Consider the following 17,758-nt stretch of genomic DNA (forward strand, 5'->3'; position numbering starts at 1 on the left):
GCTGCTAAATGACGTTTTACACCATGAACAATTTTTCCTAATCTCCACCAGTATTATGTGATAATGCAAAATACACCTTTCCATCAGAATTAGTCTGAAACAAGAGAGGTGGTTAAAGCAAGACCCCCCCACTCTGCTGCGTAAGGGCACTGGGGCACTGAGGTCCCTGCTGTCCCAGCCAGCTCCACCTGGGCCCACCACACCTGTCAGGGCTGTGTCTGAGCATGCCTCCCCCTCCAGCTCTGGCCCTGACCCATACCTGCAGGCTGACATCCCATCCCCATCCTGGGGGAGGTGGCAGATGCTCCTTTGGATCCCAGTGTCCATGGAGCCCCAGCCCCCGCAGTGCCACACGCAGCACTGTGTTACCACACACTTCAGAGTAGCTGCTAGAGCACCTTATAGCAACGGGACAAACACATAAGATTTTCTTACCAAATTAAGACGAAGTTGTAAGGCCTCATGCATCATTTGTCTAGCTTTAACATCGCCCTGGTACCGTTCTTCCCTCCAGTTACTAAGGATCTAAGAGAAACCATTTGATTAAGGTTGTTTTTCCCTTGCAAAGGAATTTTCTCCCTATGAAAGGTGTTTTTGTGACCATTATCTTTAACGAAACACGAAGGAGTATTAACCTTCATATCCTCATGCCTGTTCAAAGCTTAGAGTAGATTAAACAAACTAAAGAAAGGTAAACATTATAAAGAGCTGATGTTCTGCTATCAATTATATGACTAGATCTTCCTGATGCAACAAAAAGAATACAAGCAGCTTCATTATGTGTTTAAGAACAGTCTCAAACATCCCATTAAACTGGGTATGTAAATGGATCTCTTGCACGGGATGCAGATTCCCAACTGAATGCTGGTGGCTGCACAGGATAAGAAATGAGCAGAATCTCAGATAAATGCACCCACTGTGTTACAGGGGGGAACCACACAAAAAAGGGGAGCTCACGTAGCAGTAATACCAGGAAAAAAAACATCAGAAGAAATACTAGAGGAAAAAAAAGGTCAAAGGAATGAACTTAACCAGGACATGGAAGTCAGAGCCTGGGGTTGCACTGAGAGGCAATATGAGCAAATAAGGGCCCTACAAGTATTAATTTTCACTGTCACAGTAAGTTAGAGAAATGAGAGACAGGAAAAAGGAGATATAATTGCACTACACCAGGCACTGCCTATGCTCCTTTAGAGGATAGTGTCAAGGAGTTAATGAAGCTCATGCAGCCTACAGCACAAACCAGGTGGGAACAAGGAGGCACAGCAGAATCAGCAGGGGCTGCAAACAAGCAAAAGGATTCAAACGCAGAGCTGTAGGGATGGGCTGTGTGGGCTATCTGCCAGTTAGAGACTAGCAGTATTCTAGAACATACACACACACATAAAACTCTTAAATCTATACCGACTGGAAAAGATGAAAGGTTTCAAAACATCAGGTTTCAAACCTATAAAAAATTTTTATGACCAAAGTTGACATTGAGAAGCTTTCTGCCAGGACAACCATCTGTTACTGTTTTCCCTGGAAAGAACTGAAGTTACACTCACGTTCATTAAGTTTTTCTGTAACCTTTTTAGAAAAAAAAATGATGCATTCTCCCTATTAAATGGATAAAACTCTTCCCCATTCTTTCTTCCATTCACTGTTCCTTTCAGCAGACGATGGGTTACACTTCTGGTTTGAAACCCTCCTGCACACATAAAAGCAATGACACAAACTGCTGAAGGGTGCTCACTATGACGTGCTGGTTTTACCTGATTGACTTGATTCTGCAGCGATGTTAGAAGCCCTTCCCGTTGCTCATCCTGTCCCTTAAGGCAAGTAAGTACCAAAGAAAGGAAAGGTTGCTGACTCAAAAGAGACATGCTTTAGGAGAGACAAACACAGAAGTCAGTCAGTAATGTTATTTTGATAGTTCCCAGCTCCACCTCCATCTTTGTTTTGTCTGTTTTTTTTTCTGGAAGTAGCATTACCTACATTTGTGTCTGTTTTTCAGTAAATGAAAGCCTCACAAGACAAATTAAAGGAACGTGCAGCTAGAAGTAGGAAGAGCACCAGCTGGTTATTATACGTGCCAGCACTGAGAACCCACCTAGCTCAAGGCACTGCACGGCCAGGAACACGGACACTTGCAGGTCTGACTCAGAAACAGAACACATTATTTTAAGACCACTTTGATTAACTAGGGATATAATTGTGGTGGAGACCAGACAGCTACAGCTTCTAATCCACATTAGTGGCCTGAAGTGAATCCCGAGTTTCCTCACTGAGTACTGATTAAAATGAAAGCCATCTGTACTCACTGAAATCTGAACATGGGTTTAGTGTATGTAAATCGAGATGTAGCTTTAGCTGGCTGCAGGAGACATGCCATAGCAGTGTAAGGGCATTCAGAATCCATACATAGATTCTTTAGAGTACTGTCTATCTGCTATGAAATAAAATCTAGTCAAACTGAGAGAAACTTGCAGAGATAAATCTGGGAGTACAGTATGCGAAGTAGAAGAGACATTAAAAGCGAGCAAAGGGATCTGAGTAACAGTTCACACAGTGACTTTTACAGTTTTAGCAATGCGGACTGCTAGGAAACAACAAATATCCCTGAACACAATAAAACATACATCTATGCATACACATTTATTTCATACAGGTATTCATTTCAATGGCTGTTCTCATTTGGCATTTAACTTGAGCAATTTATGTGACAAGCAGACTAAAGGGACAGCAAAATCTCTAGGTCCTGTAAAACAAGCTAATTGGAAAGCCTGCCTTTCAAAAACCACTTAAAACGGGGATTTTTCAGAGCTAAGGATCAACATGGTAGGAGTACCTGTTAGCTTCCACGTTCACTGCCATAAGTTTGCAGGACAACGACTGTCAGTTTGCAGGACAACGACTCCTGCAATTGCAATCCTTGCTACGCAAAGTGGCGAAAAAGATTTCACCATTTCCCACAGCACAACTGGTTTGTTTTGTCACGAGCAGATGAGTTTGGGTTTGACCAAGAAGAGATTTAAGCTTCAAAAAGCACACAGTTGTATCATTACAACAACAACTTTGTAAATGCTTTTAATTCTGTGTGTAGAAGCTGAGTCGGAGGAAGGGCTCAGCAGCTCCTACAGCCATTTGGTTTGAAAGGGGCTTGTTTTAGGTGTTCTACACAACACCGTGAGAAAGGAAAACAGAAGGCAGTGAGAGGCTCCATACTCCCTTCTTCAAAAAATCTGTCAGGTCTGTTCACAGAGATCTCCCAAGGTCATACCTCTTTTGCTTCTGTCTGTCTCTTTCCTTCTTAGAAGATGACCCCAAATGCTGACCTTTCTCCAGCTCCTCTCCCGCAGCTTTCAAGACCCTACCTTGAACTGAGGTAGGTAATTTGGCAATCAAGGGAGCCACCAGCCACACTCCTCGCCACTCAGAGGAACTAGAAACAGAACAAGCTTATTTCAGCCAAAGTATCTGTGTAGTTTTGCAACCAGTGCTAGCTGCTACAATACTGAACTGCTTTAATAAGGGCACAACACATCTGCAGTAACTAGTGTGGACAGAGTAGTCATACTTTCTGGTTTCCAAAAATTCAAGAATAATTATCAAAAATAATTTATTGTTAATCTAAGGAAAACAGAAGTAACCTTTAGGCAAGTCATTCCTGCTTCAGAGCAAAAAGTCTAGGCAATCTATGCATAGTTAAGTATCACGTTGGCTAAAATAATTAAAAAGGTGCTACAGAAAATACCTTAGGAATGTCTTTTTACCATTCTGTCTTGTATTACTTGTGTCAGCATTTCCAACAGAGTTTGGATTGAAGAGGCCTATACCAGAGTTAGAAGAGTTATTGTTTAGATCAGCGGATTGCTGAAACACCTCTATTGTCGCCTTTGCAATATTATCCAACAAGCTGTTCATTTCAGCCACAGACCCAGAACCCTACAGTAAAACATAAGTAAACTAGCACATTCATGGCATGTTTGCTCATGGACTACGTTAAAATTTAACATACTTTTTTGCATTAAATATTTAGATAAGAAAGTCTGAAGACAAATACTCACAGGCTCCTTCATGCACTGCTTGATCATCAGTTGCAGCTCCAACCAAGACTGCCGGAGAGTCCACTGGTCTAAGTTCTGGGTAAGAATTAGCATTACAAATACACGTGTCAACATTTGAAGGTTTGAGGGGAAAAAATCTCATAGTACATCTGAAAACCTGATCTTATGAGCAGATCATCACAACCAGTACTCGTTTTTAAAATCTAATAACATTTTGAGATATGAGACCTACCCAAGAGTGTATGTTAACTGCCCACTGCCATTACCCAATACCTTTAACGTGCAACTTTCCTGAATAAAAATCGCGTCCTCTGCGAGATCTCAGGTAAGTTAAATACAAATAAGAAAAGAGTAATTTGCCCTTTCATCAGTAATCACACTTAACCATGGCACTGCCATACAAATAGATGTATTTGTATTTAGTACAAGGTCATCTAGACAGGACTAAACTAAATCCAGCAGCTACAGTGATTATTTTGCAGAACCCTGATCCCTTTCAGTCCCGGACATTGCCGATTTGATTCTTCAAAGTTCTACTGAAAGAAAATCAGTTCTGCAGTTTGAGAAATGAACCGTACCTAAGCTACTGAATTTGAAGAAGCAATGAACTGAGGGCCAGGAGGACAGCAGCTGAGCCTCTTCCATGGAGCACGAGTGTCTGTCCCCCCACTGCCATCACAGCACTCTGCCATGGCACTATGCATCCCACCTCAGCAGCCCCCATTGCTGCTCCTTTTCCAGCAGCTGCCTGCTGGCTGACAAGGAGCAGGAACGGAGCATGCAACGGAACACAACTGTTTCCTCCACAACTGTGGAATCAGAAGTAATGAAATGCCAGAAGTCACACTGCAAGATGTTCACAGCAAAGACTGGGGAGCCTCAGCACATATAACTTAAAGAATGATCATTGACTGTTGGATTGCACCAGGAACCGCAAATCAGCACTGCTGAACGGCAGCTGGACAGTCACTACATCAATTCCTGCCTTTCTTTTTCTCCACTGCTTTACCTGAAGTATGCGTTTGATGTGCTGCCTCTGAGGGTTCTCACCCTCGGAGCACTCTTTCACACCGTGAGGATAACAGATAAGTTGAAGAAGTTTCTGTGCTTGCTTGTTTGAAAGAACAGGATCCAGAATCAGATCTTTGTCTGTGCACAGTCTCTCAGGTTCTTTTAAACAGTGTTCTCCAACCCATTCCTGTAGGAAATTAGACAACAGATTCACAAGATAGCTTCAATGCAACATTAACTTCTGTAAACTACACAGAAGAGGGATTTTCAGCATGCAAAACTTAAAAGGGAAATATTGTTCATGTGTTTCTACAAACGGTTTCCATCTTCCTGTACTTGAAAGTGTAAGAGTTGACTGTTTTCAAAAGTTTATTTCTTTTATACTTTTAAAGCAACTTTGCAATAGCACAAATAATTCTGCAAGAGCACTTCGGACAGACAGCTGACAGAATGGCCCTCCCCGACAGCCAGGAAGGAAAAGCAAATCTGGAAGTGCAGGTGGATGCAAGCAACTAACTTAAGCTTTTATCTTATCTTTAGCCTGGATAACATATCACTCAGGGTATTAAACCAAAGCAGGAAAGCCAATGAGAATTCATCTACTGAAATATTTCAGCATTCACTTTGCTCCAAAACAGACATTGTTCTTTCCAAACAAAACACCATTGTTTCTCTGAAGGAAGAGAGCACTTTTCCACATTACCTGCTGGCAAATGGTTCTCAGCACATATCTAGCATACTCGCTCAAACTAGCAGTTTCTACGGAAACAGCTTTTCCACACGAGTTCAGAGCATGAGAGCCCCACAACTCATCCTCGGGGGGCTCATCCAGGCGGGCTCTCACCGGCAGCTCCTCGCTCTTTGCGGCGGTGACACTGCTGCTGCCGATCTCAGCATCACCTGCAGAGCAGAGCACAGGAGCACAGGGTGAGCAGCACCCAAACCCCGGAGCCTCTGGACAGGGACACCTCCAGAGCTATAGGAACAAGGACGGGGTGAGGCAGCTGCTTTCCAGAAAGGCAGCACTGGGAGGCTCTGAAACACACTGTGCCCGAAGTATTGTCCACTTGCTTTGTTCTGTGTAACAACTTCCTGATGGATATTTCAGAAGTAGAAAAAGTTTTATACAAACTGAACACGACTTAAACCACAGTGTGCTCCACAGGAAAGGGCCCAGCAGTGCATGGAATTGCTTTGGCAGATAAGGAAGAGTTGGGTTACTTCTTCTTCTCGGATGTCTGTTTTTTTCCGAGTCTTCTCTCTTACTCTGATTTATTAACACTCCACAGATAAGAGACAAGTTGGGACTGACGCTTCCCTCAGCCCACCATGGACTCCTTCACCAAAGAGGTGGACCTTTGTGGGAATGGAAAAGGGCAGTGCACACTGAGGGAGCCCTGGCAGATCCCAGGGAGCCCCTCCTCTCCACAGGGCATCAGCACCATCTGCCTGAAACAGGCAGGGCTGACCAGAGGAGTAAGGCTGAACAGATGGGACAGGACGCAAAAAATCAAACCCGTAGAAGTTTTAACATAGGTGTAAGGCTTTGAAACCATGGACAAGGAAGAAAATGCAGCTATGGGGTGAAGTAGTGGAGAGAACAGCCCAAACTGCTCCACCCTGGAGCCCGTGAGGCCGCTGAGAAGCGTGCATGATGAAGCAAGCTTATATCGCCAAACATCCCAAGTCAGCAGAAATTTCTGTGGATCATACCTGGTTCACCACGTATGAAACCCATCCGCTAGAAAACTCCTCAGTTTGCTATTAGCATCAACAACCAGCATGGCATGACAAGTCCCATCATTAAGGACTGTGGAGTTTCTGAGACAGTTCTGAGACACCGGCCAATGGAGAACAAACAGCAGTACTCTATCTGGAAGTATATCTCTGCAGGCATGTGCACATCTGGAACACCTTGCTTCTTTAACTGGACATTCACTTAGCTCCAGAAACACACATCACCACAGCTCACAAGAGCTCTAACTGAACAGAAACCAACCAGAAATCTGAGACGGTTATTTGTTTGGATAAATAATACCCCCTCGTTCATGCAGTGTTGCACAGCAGTGATTCTGCTTTCTGTTCTTCAAGGACTGGCATACACAAATTGGGGTAAAGAAAAGAAAAAGATGGGGAAAGAGACCTGAGACCTTATTTCCTCTGCATGCAGTGAGTGACTTGCCTGTGTTAGAGATGCACTGGAACTTGGCACGGGGAGGTCAAAACACAAAACATCACACCTGCTTGAAGCCCCATCAGCTGGGGCTGATGTGCCAGAGAAAACTGTCTCCTGACCTCGGAGCGAAATGCTACTCACAAGCTTCAGGAGCACAGAGAGCATCTACACCTTTCTTCTGCCACCAGGGTTTTCCTCTCCCAGAAGCATTCCCAGGGATGTAAATTAGCATTACCAAGTTTTGATCTGAGCACCAGAACAGAAATGTTACACACTACTTCTGTGTAATCTTACCAAGCATCAGAATTGCTTTCAAGACTGCAAACACAGCTCCCACTTCTATGCTGTTGTGAGCAGCAGCTAAGAGATGACGATCACAAGAAGAGCGAATTCCAGGAAAGAATTTTCCTACAGAAAGAAGAATAAACCTCGTAGAACATGGTTGTGCTTTACATTCCCAGTAGCTACAGAAGTAAAACAACTGAACGAAGAGCTGAATGTGCTAACTGAAGCTGCAGCACAATGGGTAAGTCATGGAAAGCACCTGGCACATGTGGCACTTCACTTTTGGCTGCCACAGAGCCAATCTCCTTCCCAGCAGGTGGCAGAGTGCCACGGTGTGGATTTGTGATGGGAATGGTGGCAGTTGTAGAGCGCTGCTTTGGTGCAGCCCAGCAGCGTCCGCACGGCCACGGAGCTTCTGCTGGTCAGTGCCACAATGCAAGGATGCTGGGAATGCACAGCCAGAGTGGGACAGCCAGGGTAGCAGACCCCAGCTAACCACAGGGATATTCCATAGCATGTGGCACCGTGCTCAGCAACACAAGAAGAGAAAGAGGAAGCGGGGGATGTTCACAGTGATGTCATCCATTAGGAGTGGTGAACACTCCCTCACTTATTTCACCCGACTATGTGAGAGAAGCTCATCGCTTCTGTTCAAAAAAGAAACTATTAATTTTAGACAGAAGAATGTGACATCACTTAACAGTTTAAAATAATGCCTGCTTTCAGTTTACTTCTCCCATAGAAATAGCTCTGCCATCAAGTATGCTGAAATACATAGAAGTCAAAACACACACGGGTGATTTCAATGGTTATTTCCTTTTAACTGCCACCTACTTGTTCCGTGCCCCTTTCCTTCCTCTTTTGGTCTGTGGCAAAACACACAGGTCAGACCACAGAGCATTCCTATTAAAAAGGACAGACACATTAATGTATTCTGAGGTCCTATTTCCTCATGTTTTTTCACCACGGATATTTTCACACGTGATACCTGAAGCCATTGCTCTGAAACAAAAGGACCACACAGCAAGCAGCTTACCTGCTCCCTGGGGAAAGAGGCAGACCTGGGGAGTCCTGAAGAGGTGCAGAAGAAGCCGACAAGTCATCCTGGCCCCAGGCTCAGCATCTGGGTCTCCACAGGCTAGAGAATATGGGACATGGACATAGGGCACCTACCCAGAACCTCACAAGCCACACTGTCAGACCTGGAGAGGTTCTACTTCACAGCTCCATTTTAAATGCAAGTACAATAATTTCATCAACAGGAATTAGCATTTATGGCCTTGAGCCATTCCGAACCAGGAAAGAACAGCATGATTTTTGTTAAGCCAGAGACTTAACTAATGGCAGAAATGAATACATGGTTAAACTGTGTTTTAATAGTCAAAATAAAAATAAGAAACACAAATGTAGGCAGAGAGTGAAAAGAAACATGCAATGTGGCAAACAAAGAAGAAAACACAGGTTCTATATTCCAGGCTGGATGCAAGGATGATACTGTCAGAGAGAAAATGCCAACATCAGGCACTGAAGCCAGAAGGAAATGAGAGACAAATGCACATTGTGGGCTGCAGAAGATGCACAGAAAAGGTGAACTTCCCAGGTGTGCCTAAGCACAACTCAGGTAGATCTGGTAGACATTCAGGCATGGAGTGTCAAGCACAAAAGTCCTGAGCAGAAGGTGATGCTGCATATCAAAAGAGGACAGAGTGCTGACAGCAGCTCTGCCACCACTTGTCAGCCATGAGACCTCTCATCTAACCCAGCATCCCTCCTTTGGGGAACTACAGCAGTGTACATGCTGTATAGGCAATAGCTGTCATTTCCTACGGGAAAGCAGTTCTCACTTCCCACTCAGTCAAAGGAAACTCCCTAAAAAGTCTTCAGCTTTTCATTCTAAGTTCTTCTCTTGATCTTACCAGCTGCGAGAAGAGAGGGCAGAGCTACGTGCTGAACAACATCCTCCAGGGAAAAGCACTGCCGGGCAATCAGGATCGCAATGAACGTGGCCAGGGAATCGTGGAATGACAGGTCACTCACCTGGCAGGGAAAACACGCAGTGCTTCACACGACAGCGTGTGCACTGCTGCCACCATTAGTAAGGAACTAACTATGAGAATGAACAGGAAAACGTGTACATGTGAGCAACCATCTACACACTGCAGTGCATTCAGGTATCACAAATTAACTCCAAAGTAACAAGCACTGGTCTTATAAAAATCTGGGAAAACGTTACCGCTATAAGAACTAACGACACCAATAATCATTCCTTTGTTTCAGCACAAGAACATAACCCCAGCATTCACAGCTCCAATCTGTTCCCAAACTAAATATCAATTTATTGAGTGAAGTTAGCCACGGTAATCTTGTTGACTTTCATGGGACTATGGCATCTTATATCAGGGAGAAAAGAACAGTCAAGTGTACTGCACCTCGACAATCTAAAAGCCAATCAGAGTCTTTTAAACAGAGATGGTTATTTACACATCCACCAGCGTTTTTAGAGACAGTACATCTGCTCCTTTCCAAGAGCACTTCCAAATATTACATATTATACTACAACAAAGTAAGAAAAAAATTTGTCAGAGAAGCCTCTAAGCACTGCCTTCACTTAACATTCAAACTGAAGATGTAGAAAAGAATAAAAATCCAAAATCTCAGTCTGAAATCTCATGAAAAGCCTTGAAAACTCCAGCAGACAAATGACCAGAACTGTGCCTAGCATTACAGACTGGACAGAGACCTTACTTCACCTCTATGTGCTTCCCAGGTAAACAGGTTTAAGAGGTACTTTAGAAGGTAGTGTGAACTTACATCCACACTGCAGAGTAGATCATTGAAACCCCACACATGATTGGAAGAGCAGCAAAGAGCTTTGACAACCCCCAGCCACTCTGAGCTCAGCACGGTGCAGCACGCCGTCAGCTCCGCACAAAGGTTTGCTATGTCATTAATCCTAGGAGAGGAGAAACAAACAAACATTTAGGTCAGAGCAAATTCCTGCTTGACAGAAGAAAGGGTGTTTCCCTACTGAAGGTGGAGGTTATGGCCAAACATGATTACACTACACACAGTCTTATGCTATCAAGCTGAGGACAGCTGCAGCACCCAGAAGAAACAACATGCGACTTGTAGCCCATGGCATGCATACATCCACCATGGGGCCTTTATTGTGTGCAAACCCCACTGCATACCCTACAACGACACTAGCTTCCCTGCCCACTGGGTACACTGCCTTTCCTCAGCACTGCCCTGCCAACAGCAGCAATGACCTCTTTCATCCAAATGTGCCACCAGAAAGCAGTGAGTGCAGTGCTCCTCACCCCAGCCCCAGGTCAGCTCACCCTCTGCCAGGCAGCAAGGAGAGACAAAATGGAACGGCATGAATGAGTCCTGCTGAGACCCTGCTCGAGGTGCTGATGTGTCTAGGCCATTGCAGGGGAACTGGATGGCCCCAAAAGGTCACTTCCAGCTCAGGTGATTCTACGAATTTCTGATCCTGTGAATTTCATTCCATGCAGTTTCATGGTTGCAAATTCTGCAACGTGTGATTCAGTGTGTGACTCAGTTAGATAGCATTTTAAAATAACAGAGCAGAGCTGACTCAGCCCAGCACAAGTTATTTTTCCCCTGTTCCACAGTAAAACTTTTTTGGACACATATGGATGTTCCTCTTTGCTGGTGTACAGAATTGCTTCATCTCAGCTTCTGCTCTCTGCCAAGGATGCCCCACGTTCCCCAGAAGGATTCAGACCATGGAAGGGGAGAAAGGTATAGGCACAGCACACACACCCTGGGCAGGAGCCAGTCCAAAGGAACAACTTTCCCCATTCCCTCAGGTTTTGTGGTTTGTCAGCAGACTTTACAACGATGGTTGGCTACTGCTGCACCGAGGCCTGATTATCAAGACTATCTCAGCACAAATTGGAACGGTGTTAGAACACTGAAGTCTGGCAATTTTCACTGTTAAATAGGAATGAAGGTGCTGGGGCAGGGATAAAGACTTGATCCCAAGCTGGCGTCCCTTTCATCCTATATCAGGGTCTGCAGAATTGGAAAATGGAGCAGGACAGCTTCAGTGCTGCAGTGCCACTTTCACATAAGAAGACAGAGGCAATGGTAGAGGAAGGAGGAAGTGGCAGCATAAACCTCTACACACCAGTGCTATGATAGTGTTACTGCAAGGGTTCTTCACTACAGTATTTTGAGATCATCTAGAAAGATCTAAGAGCTGTAGGCTCCAGCAGTGACACACTGGATCAGACCAAACTGCACTGTACTGCTACAAGAGCCACATCCTGCTGGTGCCACAGCAAGACAGAGCTGGGCGACCTGCTGGCTGCTGATGCCACCTGCACTTCGATGGCTGGAGACCTGCTTGAGCCATGCACCATGAAGTCCAAACTGCTCTTAAAATCCAACTGACAGTTGTTAAAATCTGTCCGCTTCTATCCAATAAAATTTTTGAATACTTCTTACAAAATACTCTTTGAAAAGCTACACATCACCTACAAAGATGAATCAAATTTTATGAATCAAGCACAGATTGCATAAGCATAAGGAAATGATCTAATGCAGAATCTTCCCTTGTTTGCAGGAATCTAATGGGCAAAGACTGCACTGAGTTGTCCTACCTGGAGCAGCACATCTGCTGACACTACAGCTTCCAGCTTACCCAGCAGAGAGCACTTCCTGCGAGTTACTCCTTTCTGTTAAATTATGCAGGTTGATTTCATTAATGTCGTTCAAAGAAAATTTAATATATACATTTTTCAGAATATATCAGAAAGAGTAATGAACAAAAACTACTGCAACAGAGACACAAACCCAACAGGTGAAATGAAATCTCACACGAGCCACGTAGAAATCCCTCACCTTCCTGCATCTTGGTGCCCCATACACACATTCATCAGGGCGTTGCACACAAAGCTGTAGCGGTTGGCTGCGTTGTCGCTCAGGATCTTGCCCAGCATTGAGTAGTTAATGCTGTGAGCAGAAGGATTCTCAATAAAATCTAGCATGAACTCCGGGTCCCACAGCAGATTGGAATTTGAAGGCTGAACATTGCTGTATATTGTTTGCTTCACCTTAGAACAGGCACTACTGAGGACCAAAACAGAGAGAGTTGCCAAAAACACAGGTATTCTGCACAACCATTACTGAACATACCACATGAGATCATGGAGCCATTGCTCGACTTCCATTCTCTGCAATCAAATCTGTTTGTAAGAAGCTCCCATGATGTGACTGACACTGAGTGGCCAGAGAAAACAGCACACTTATTCCTATTGGCGGTGATTTCTAAATACTGCAGGCTTTCATCGTCAGAAAGTGAATAAATCGTGTATCAAAGCACGTTCAGTGAATGTGACTAAATACACTGACAGTACCAAACTGAAGCATACGCATCACTGCTTATCATATACATACATGTTGCTCCCAGTTTTCACAGAATTTCTAGCTCTGCTTTTCTGAAAAGGGGGCTTTAAATCACAGGTATTGTGTGGTTTTTCATCTCAATATCTCTGCTTTATTAGATGACTTCCTGAATTTCTATTGCAGGGTAGGACGTCTCTCGCATTATTGAACTTTAGATTTCAGACAGAGGAAGGACCATACAGCTAATACATTTCTGCAGTTCTTTTTCTTCATTTTCTTAAATGCTTTTCAAACTAAATACTGCTATTCCCACATGTTTGTAAACCCACTGAAGAATTATTACTGAGAGCTCTTTTCTTGCTCACTATGAAACAAAAACCACAATCTGAAACACACTAGACCAAACCCAGGTGTATAAGCTAGGAGGTGAAACAGTAACTGGGATGGTTTGTAGCTCTCACAAGACATGTATCTGCATATGAAAGGTTTTCCACCCCCGTTTAAAAAGTAAGAGCCAAAAATACAGTATATGGGTATCTAAATTTTTTTTTAATTAAAAAATCAAGGAACTGAACAATGGAGCACAAAACTTCACAAACTCAGACATGTTTGTGTTTCTGCCCACATCAAAGGAAATATGTAATAGAATGGTAGTGCTGCACCAGTTGAGATTTGGTTATTTTCTACCCAGCACTGTGAGTCCTACAATCCGCTGAAGCATTGCAGATCAGCATTATCCTAAAGCAAATCAGAATAGGATTTGCTATTCTGCTAATAGAAGAATATTAGGGTTCAGCAAAATCCTGCTGAACCCTGAGAAGGGCCCAACAAAGACAGTGCTGCATTTTCCATGGAAAGCAAAGTAAACTGAAAGGCCAGGAGCCAGCACAAGCGTGGCAGGTGAGGAACAATCCCGGCAGAACTCACCTGAAGAGGTCTCCGAACTTGCTTCTCAGGTGGCTACAGGACACGTACAGGTCATAGAGGTAGGCCAAAATACATCTTTCTGGGGAGGAACACTCTGAGGGATTAACAACATGCTTCACCACTCCGCACAACCTGCAAAGATAAAACCATTCGGAGTTCATTCCATCACACCTCGTATCGTCACACATCACAAACCCCCTGTGATAGCAAGGTGATGGCAAACCTTGCACTCACTGACTGATGGGGCTCACATGAAGTTTGGTGTGACACCTCTGGGCTCACGTAGGGTCCAGAGGAGGGGACTCAGAGGTACTGGGGAGCCCAGGTCCCAATCAAGCATGTGGGCAGCAAATCAAGACACAGCTCCCACCATCTCCTGGGCACCCAAGGGCTGGGCCCCACTGCTGGGAGCAGGCTGCAGAGCTGCACACCAGGCTGAGCACGGCTCTGAGCTGCTTTGCAGCCTTCCAGCAAGGGCTGCTGCTGCAGCTTGCAGTGCCATGCACTGCTCGGTCTCACCCCCGAACCTAAACACATTTTTTATTTAAAGGGAACAGCAGAAATACTTCTGGGGCAACGAGCTGCCACAGACCCTTCAAAGACTTGCGCAGTTTGCTCCAAGTTGAGAATGAGGCAGGCATGGTAACGCCGCAGGACGGCAACGATGCACACACACAGCCCCGTGGTGTAGCTCCCCGCCAGGCTGGACGACTTCAGCAGCAGCTCTGCCTCCACCACGCTCAGCTCGTTCAGCAGCTGAGAACATACACCAGAACAACCAACTGAGAACAGCTTCCGACGTGTAAAATAGGGGCTAAAAAACAATTAAGGAAAAACCGGCGAAGCACGTTGAAATTCCTTGCTTGCCAAAGAGCAAGGGAAAGAGGCAGCCAAATAAACTGCAAAGTACAGAACGTGCCTCTCAGAACTATTTTTCAGAAGGAAACGGCATTTCTGTCACCCAAATGCTTTGCTGTGTAACAAGCCTAAAACTGTGAAACCCACATGAAAATATTTTATGCTAAAATAACCCAAAAATTTATTAACTATGAAAATAATAATAATAAAGCAGGCCTTTGTCTGCAACAGTCAAAGACAGACAGAAGGGGAAGTCTCTGGCATGCTGTCTCAGAGGTAAGGAAATGGAGAAAAGCACACAGCAGCAAATCAGGAGAATGTGCTGTGCTGCACTTGTTTCCCTTCTGGTTTCACACTACGTACATCACAGCTGTGTCCCGAGCTATCCATTCATAAAGCAAACTCTTCTACCTGTATTGCAAAGTCTAGCAGGCCGTTGATATTCAGTGCTGGCTCCATGAGGTCGAAGATCAGCTGTATGTGGTGAGCCAAGGGGAGGTGATACGATGTTCCTGAGGCAAAACTAGTTATTTGTTCGAGAACATTGCTGGAGATCTGTGAAAATAAATGTTGAGAGGCCTTGTGACAACCAAGGGCTGCTCAGACACACTGCTGCTCCAAAAATCCTGTTCTGTAATTGGTAATAGCAAATGACAGCACTTTGTAGACAAAAAACTAACAACTCACATACAACCAGAGTCTACCTGTTACTCTGCTAGCCTGCAAGTCAGCTGTAATGCCATCATACAGTGATCGTGCAGAAAATGCTGGTCTGCTCCTCTGCAGCTAGGGCTCAAACTCTTCCTGACAGAAACCTATTTTTAAATGCGATTTTTCTTTAAAGGAGAGGCCAAATCTTTTTTTTTCAACCTGCTGTACTGTGATTTTTGTGCAGTGATAACCACTCGCACCTCACCCTGCAAACGCAACACGTCATAAATTCATTCAGAAGAAAAGCACTGGAGCAGTGTTATAAATTAAATATCAGCCATTCACCTTCAGTCCTTTCCAGCCTCAGGATGTCAAGAACACTTCAAGGCAGTAACAGCTGGAAGTAAGGAAAGCTTATGCGGAGACACTGTAAGTCCTGACAGGTGTCAGGACACCAAGCACACCTCCCCAGGACGTTACTTATGCTCTCCACTCAGCTGCTAATGCAGCATTTTAGTAGCAAAGGCTGGCTATGAGTTTTAACAGCAGGGGAAGGTCAAAGGCATTATCCATCAGCTCTTCACAGACCACTCAATACACTGCACACACACACACACACACACACACAGATGAGCTCACCCTGACACAAAGGCAGGAACAGACCTTAGGTACATGCAGGAGATTGGCTGATAAGATCTCATCTAGCAGAGCCCTGAACGAAGCTGTCAACTGAAATGTGAAACTGACTTCCAAATTTTCAATCAGAAAAATCCCATCTATAAGAATCCTGAAAGCTTCTTGCAAACAAAAAAACAAACACAACAGAAGCAAACAAAAGCATCCCAACAACGAAAAAAGCAACACCTACACAGCAGTATTTTAAAGCACCAGCACAGCACGCTTTTCTCTTACCTTAACAAAAGCAGCAATACTCCTGGCATACATAAAACACTTCTTAAAAACCCGTGTTCGTCCCCTAATTGATAACTCTACAGCAGAACACAACAGACTACAACATTATACAAGGGAAGTACCTGAGATGTCACCTGATGTTGATCAAAATATGACAGCTGCTGCAGTTTTGTGAACACAGTCTCTAGAGTTGGAAATGCTTCTTGTTTGTTCTTCCTGGCTTTTTGCCCTTCATCCCCAACTTAACAGATAAAAAATTATTTTGGTCATTTTATATTTAATGGAGCCCTAGCAGCTTTGCATTATTATTGCTTCATAAGACATTTAACAGAAAAACTTCACTTATAACTTCACTACATAAAATCCTACTTCCCTCGGTTCTAGACATAACCATGTGGAAGCGACCTTAAGGTCATCAGTGCAAAAAAGGTGGCATTCAATAACGACTGGAAAACGGTCACATGGTTTAACGAGGAAGGCAATCAGCACGAATTGCTGCCTGGCCAGAACCTCGTGCTCCAGGCTTGGTCCCATGGCCGGGCAGGCAGCCGGCCTGCCGTGTCACTGCGGGAGGCAGGGCAGCCAGACACAGCGCATGCTGCGGCAGCACAGCTCCTGCCGTCAGCACGGACAGCACAGTGAAAGCATTTACCACCCGATTCAGTCGTACTCTTCTTATTCAGAATCTTCAGGATGTCTTTGGTGATCTTCTTCAGCTGATGCCTTGCTTCATCACGCTCCTTGCCAACACCATAGAGAAGAATCATGCGCTGGTTACACTCATGACTGGAAGATTCATCCTGAAAGGAGAAGGAGGGAAGGCTCTCATCACTGTTCTCTCATCACTTGCAGAAACCCAACAGACTGCAACAAGCAATAATGAACGTTTCGTCACAAAAAGCATCTCCTGTGATTATCACTGAGGAGGAAACAGCAGCAAGTGAAATCACTGGACACGGGTTTGGAACACAGAGGAGGAAACCTGTAACCTGGTACTACACATCCCCTACAAAGGCAGTGCCAGGGGCTGCCTGTCCTGGCTGCTGGGCAGCACTACACACATGGGGTGCTCAGCAGCTGCACCTCACTGCCCCCACTGCGTACAGCTCCACTGCAAAGACCATGCCGTCCAACTCTGCATTTTGTAAATCCAAAAGAAATTGTCACGTGCACAGCTTACTGAAATTCTAACTAGTCATAGTCTTCCACTGCTATGTATTACAGAGCTGATGCCAAATCCGTAACCTCAAACCTGGAAGGACTGCTCGGCAAGTCATAAAAGGTGTAAATATTTGTAAAATGACAAAACAAAACGACCTTCTCCAATCACTGCTTCTCTGTACACAGTGAGACCACTCACAGCTCTCAGACAGGGGCTGTGCACAGAAGTAATAACAAGTAACTCCACACAAATCACAAGGCACGGAGACAGAAGCACAACTCCGTGCTCAGAGAAGTTGTGCTGTCTTACAAAACACACGACACAACCTCTCTTAAAAATAGCAGCTCTGTT

The 17,758-nt window shown here is 44.6% G+C and overlaps 2 protein-coding genes across 2 annotated transcripts in view; one reads left to right on the top strand and one right to left on the bottom strand.

Annotated features, from left to right (window-relative positions):
- Window positions 1-17,758, top strand: part of SERP1 (stress associated endoplasmic reticulum protein 1) — a 312,396-nt gene that overhangs the window by 154,744 nt on the left and 139,894 nt on the right. The gene's annotated exons all lie outside the window — the stretch shown is intronic.
- Window positions 1-17,758, bottom strand: part of MED12L (mediator complex subunit 12L) — a 99,446-nt gene that overhangs the window by 12,103 nt on the left and 69,585 nt on the right. The window contains exons 16-32 of the mRNA XM_065748257.1: window positions 16,898-17,045; window positions 16,368-16,486; window positions 15,094-15,237; window positions 14,417-14,580; window positions 13,825-13,956; window positions 12,394-12,621; window positions 10,333-10,474; window positions 9,438-9,558; window positions 8,558-8,659; window positions 7,531-7,644; window positions 5,764-5,960; window positions 5,059-5,247; window positions 4,050-4,124; window positions 3,737-3,927; window positions 3,263-3,424; window positions 1,755-1,866; window positions 436-525 (exon numbers count right to left, since the gene is read on the bottom strand). Of these exons, the coding sequence (XP_065604329.1) occupies window positions 436-525; window positions 1,755-1,866; window positions 3,263-3,424; window positions 3,737-3,927; window positions 4,050-4,124; window positions 5,059-5,247; window positions 5,764-5,960; window positions 7,531-7,644; window positions 8,558-8,659; window positions 9,438-9,558; window positions 10,333-10,474; window positions 12,394-12,621; window positions 13,825-13,956; window positions 14,417-14,580; window positions 15,094-15,237; window positions 16,368-16,486; window positions 16,898-17,045 (2,430 nt within the window). The remainder of the gene's footprint in view (window positions 1-435; window positions 526-1,754; window positions 1,867-3,262; window positions 3,425-3,736; window positions 3,928-4,049; window positions 4,125-5,058; window positions 5,248-5,763; window positions 5,961-7,530; window positions 7,645-8,557; window positions 8,660-9,437; window positions 9,559-10,332; window positions 10,475-12,393; window positions 12,622-13,824; window positions 13,957-14,416; window positions 14,581-15,093; window positions 15,238-16,367; window positions 16,487-16,897; window positions 17,046-17,758) is intronic.

This window comes from Cyrtonyx montezumae, unplaced genomic scaffold (assembly GCF_038088225.1).
Source record: "Cyrtonyx montezumae isolate F1298 unplaced genomic scaffold, pur_monq_1.0 scaffold_5, whole genome shotgun sequence".
Classification (NCBI taxonomy): Eukaryota; Metazoa; Chordata; class Aves; order Galliformes; family Odontophoridae; genus Cyrtonyx; species Cyrtonyx montezumae.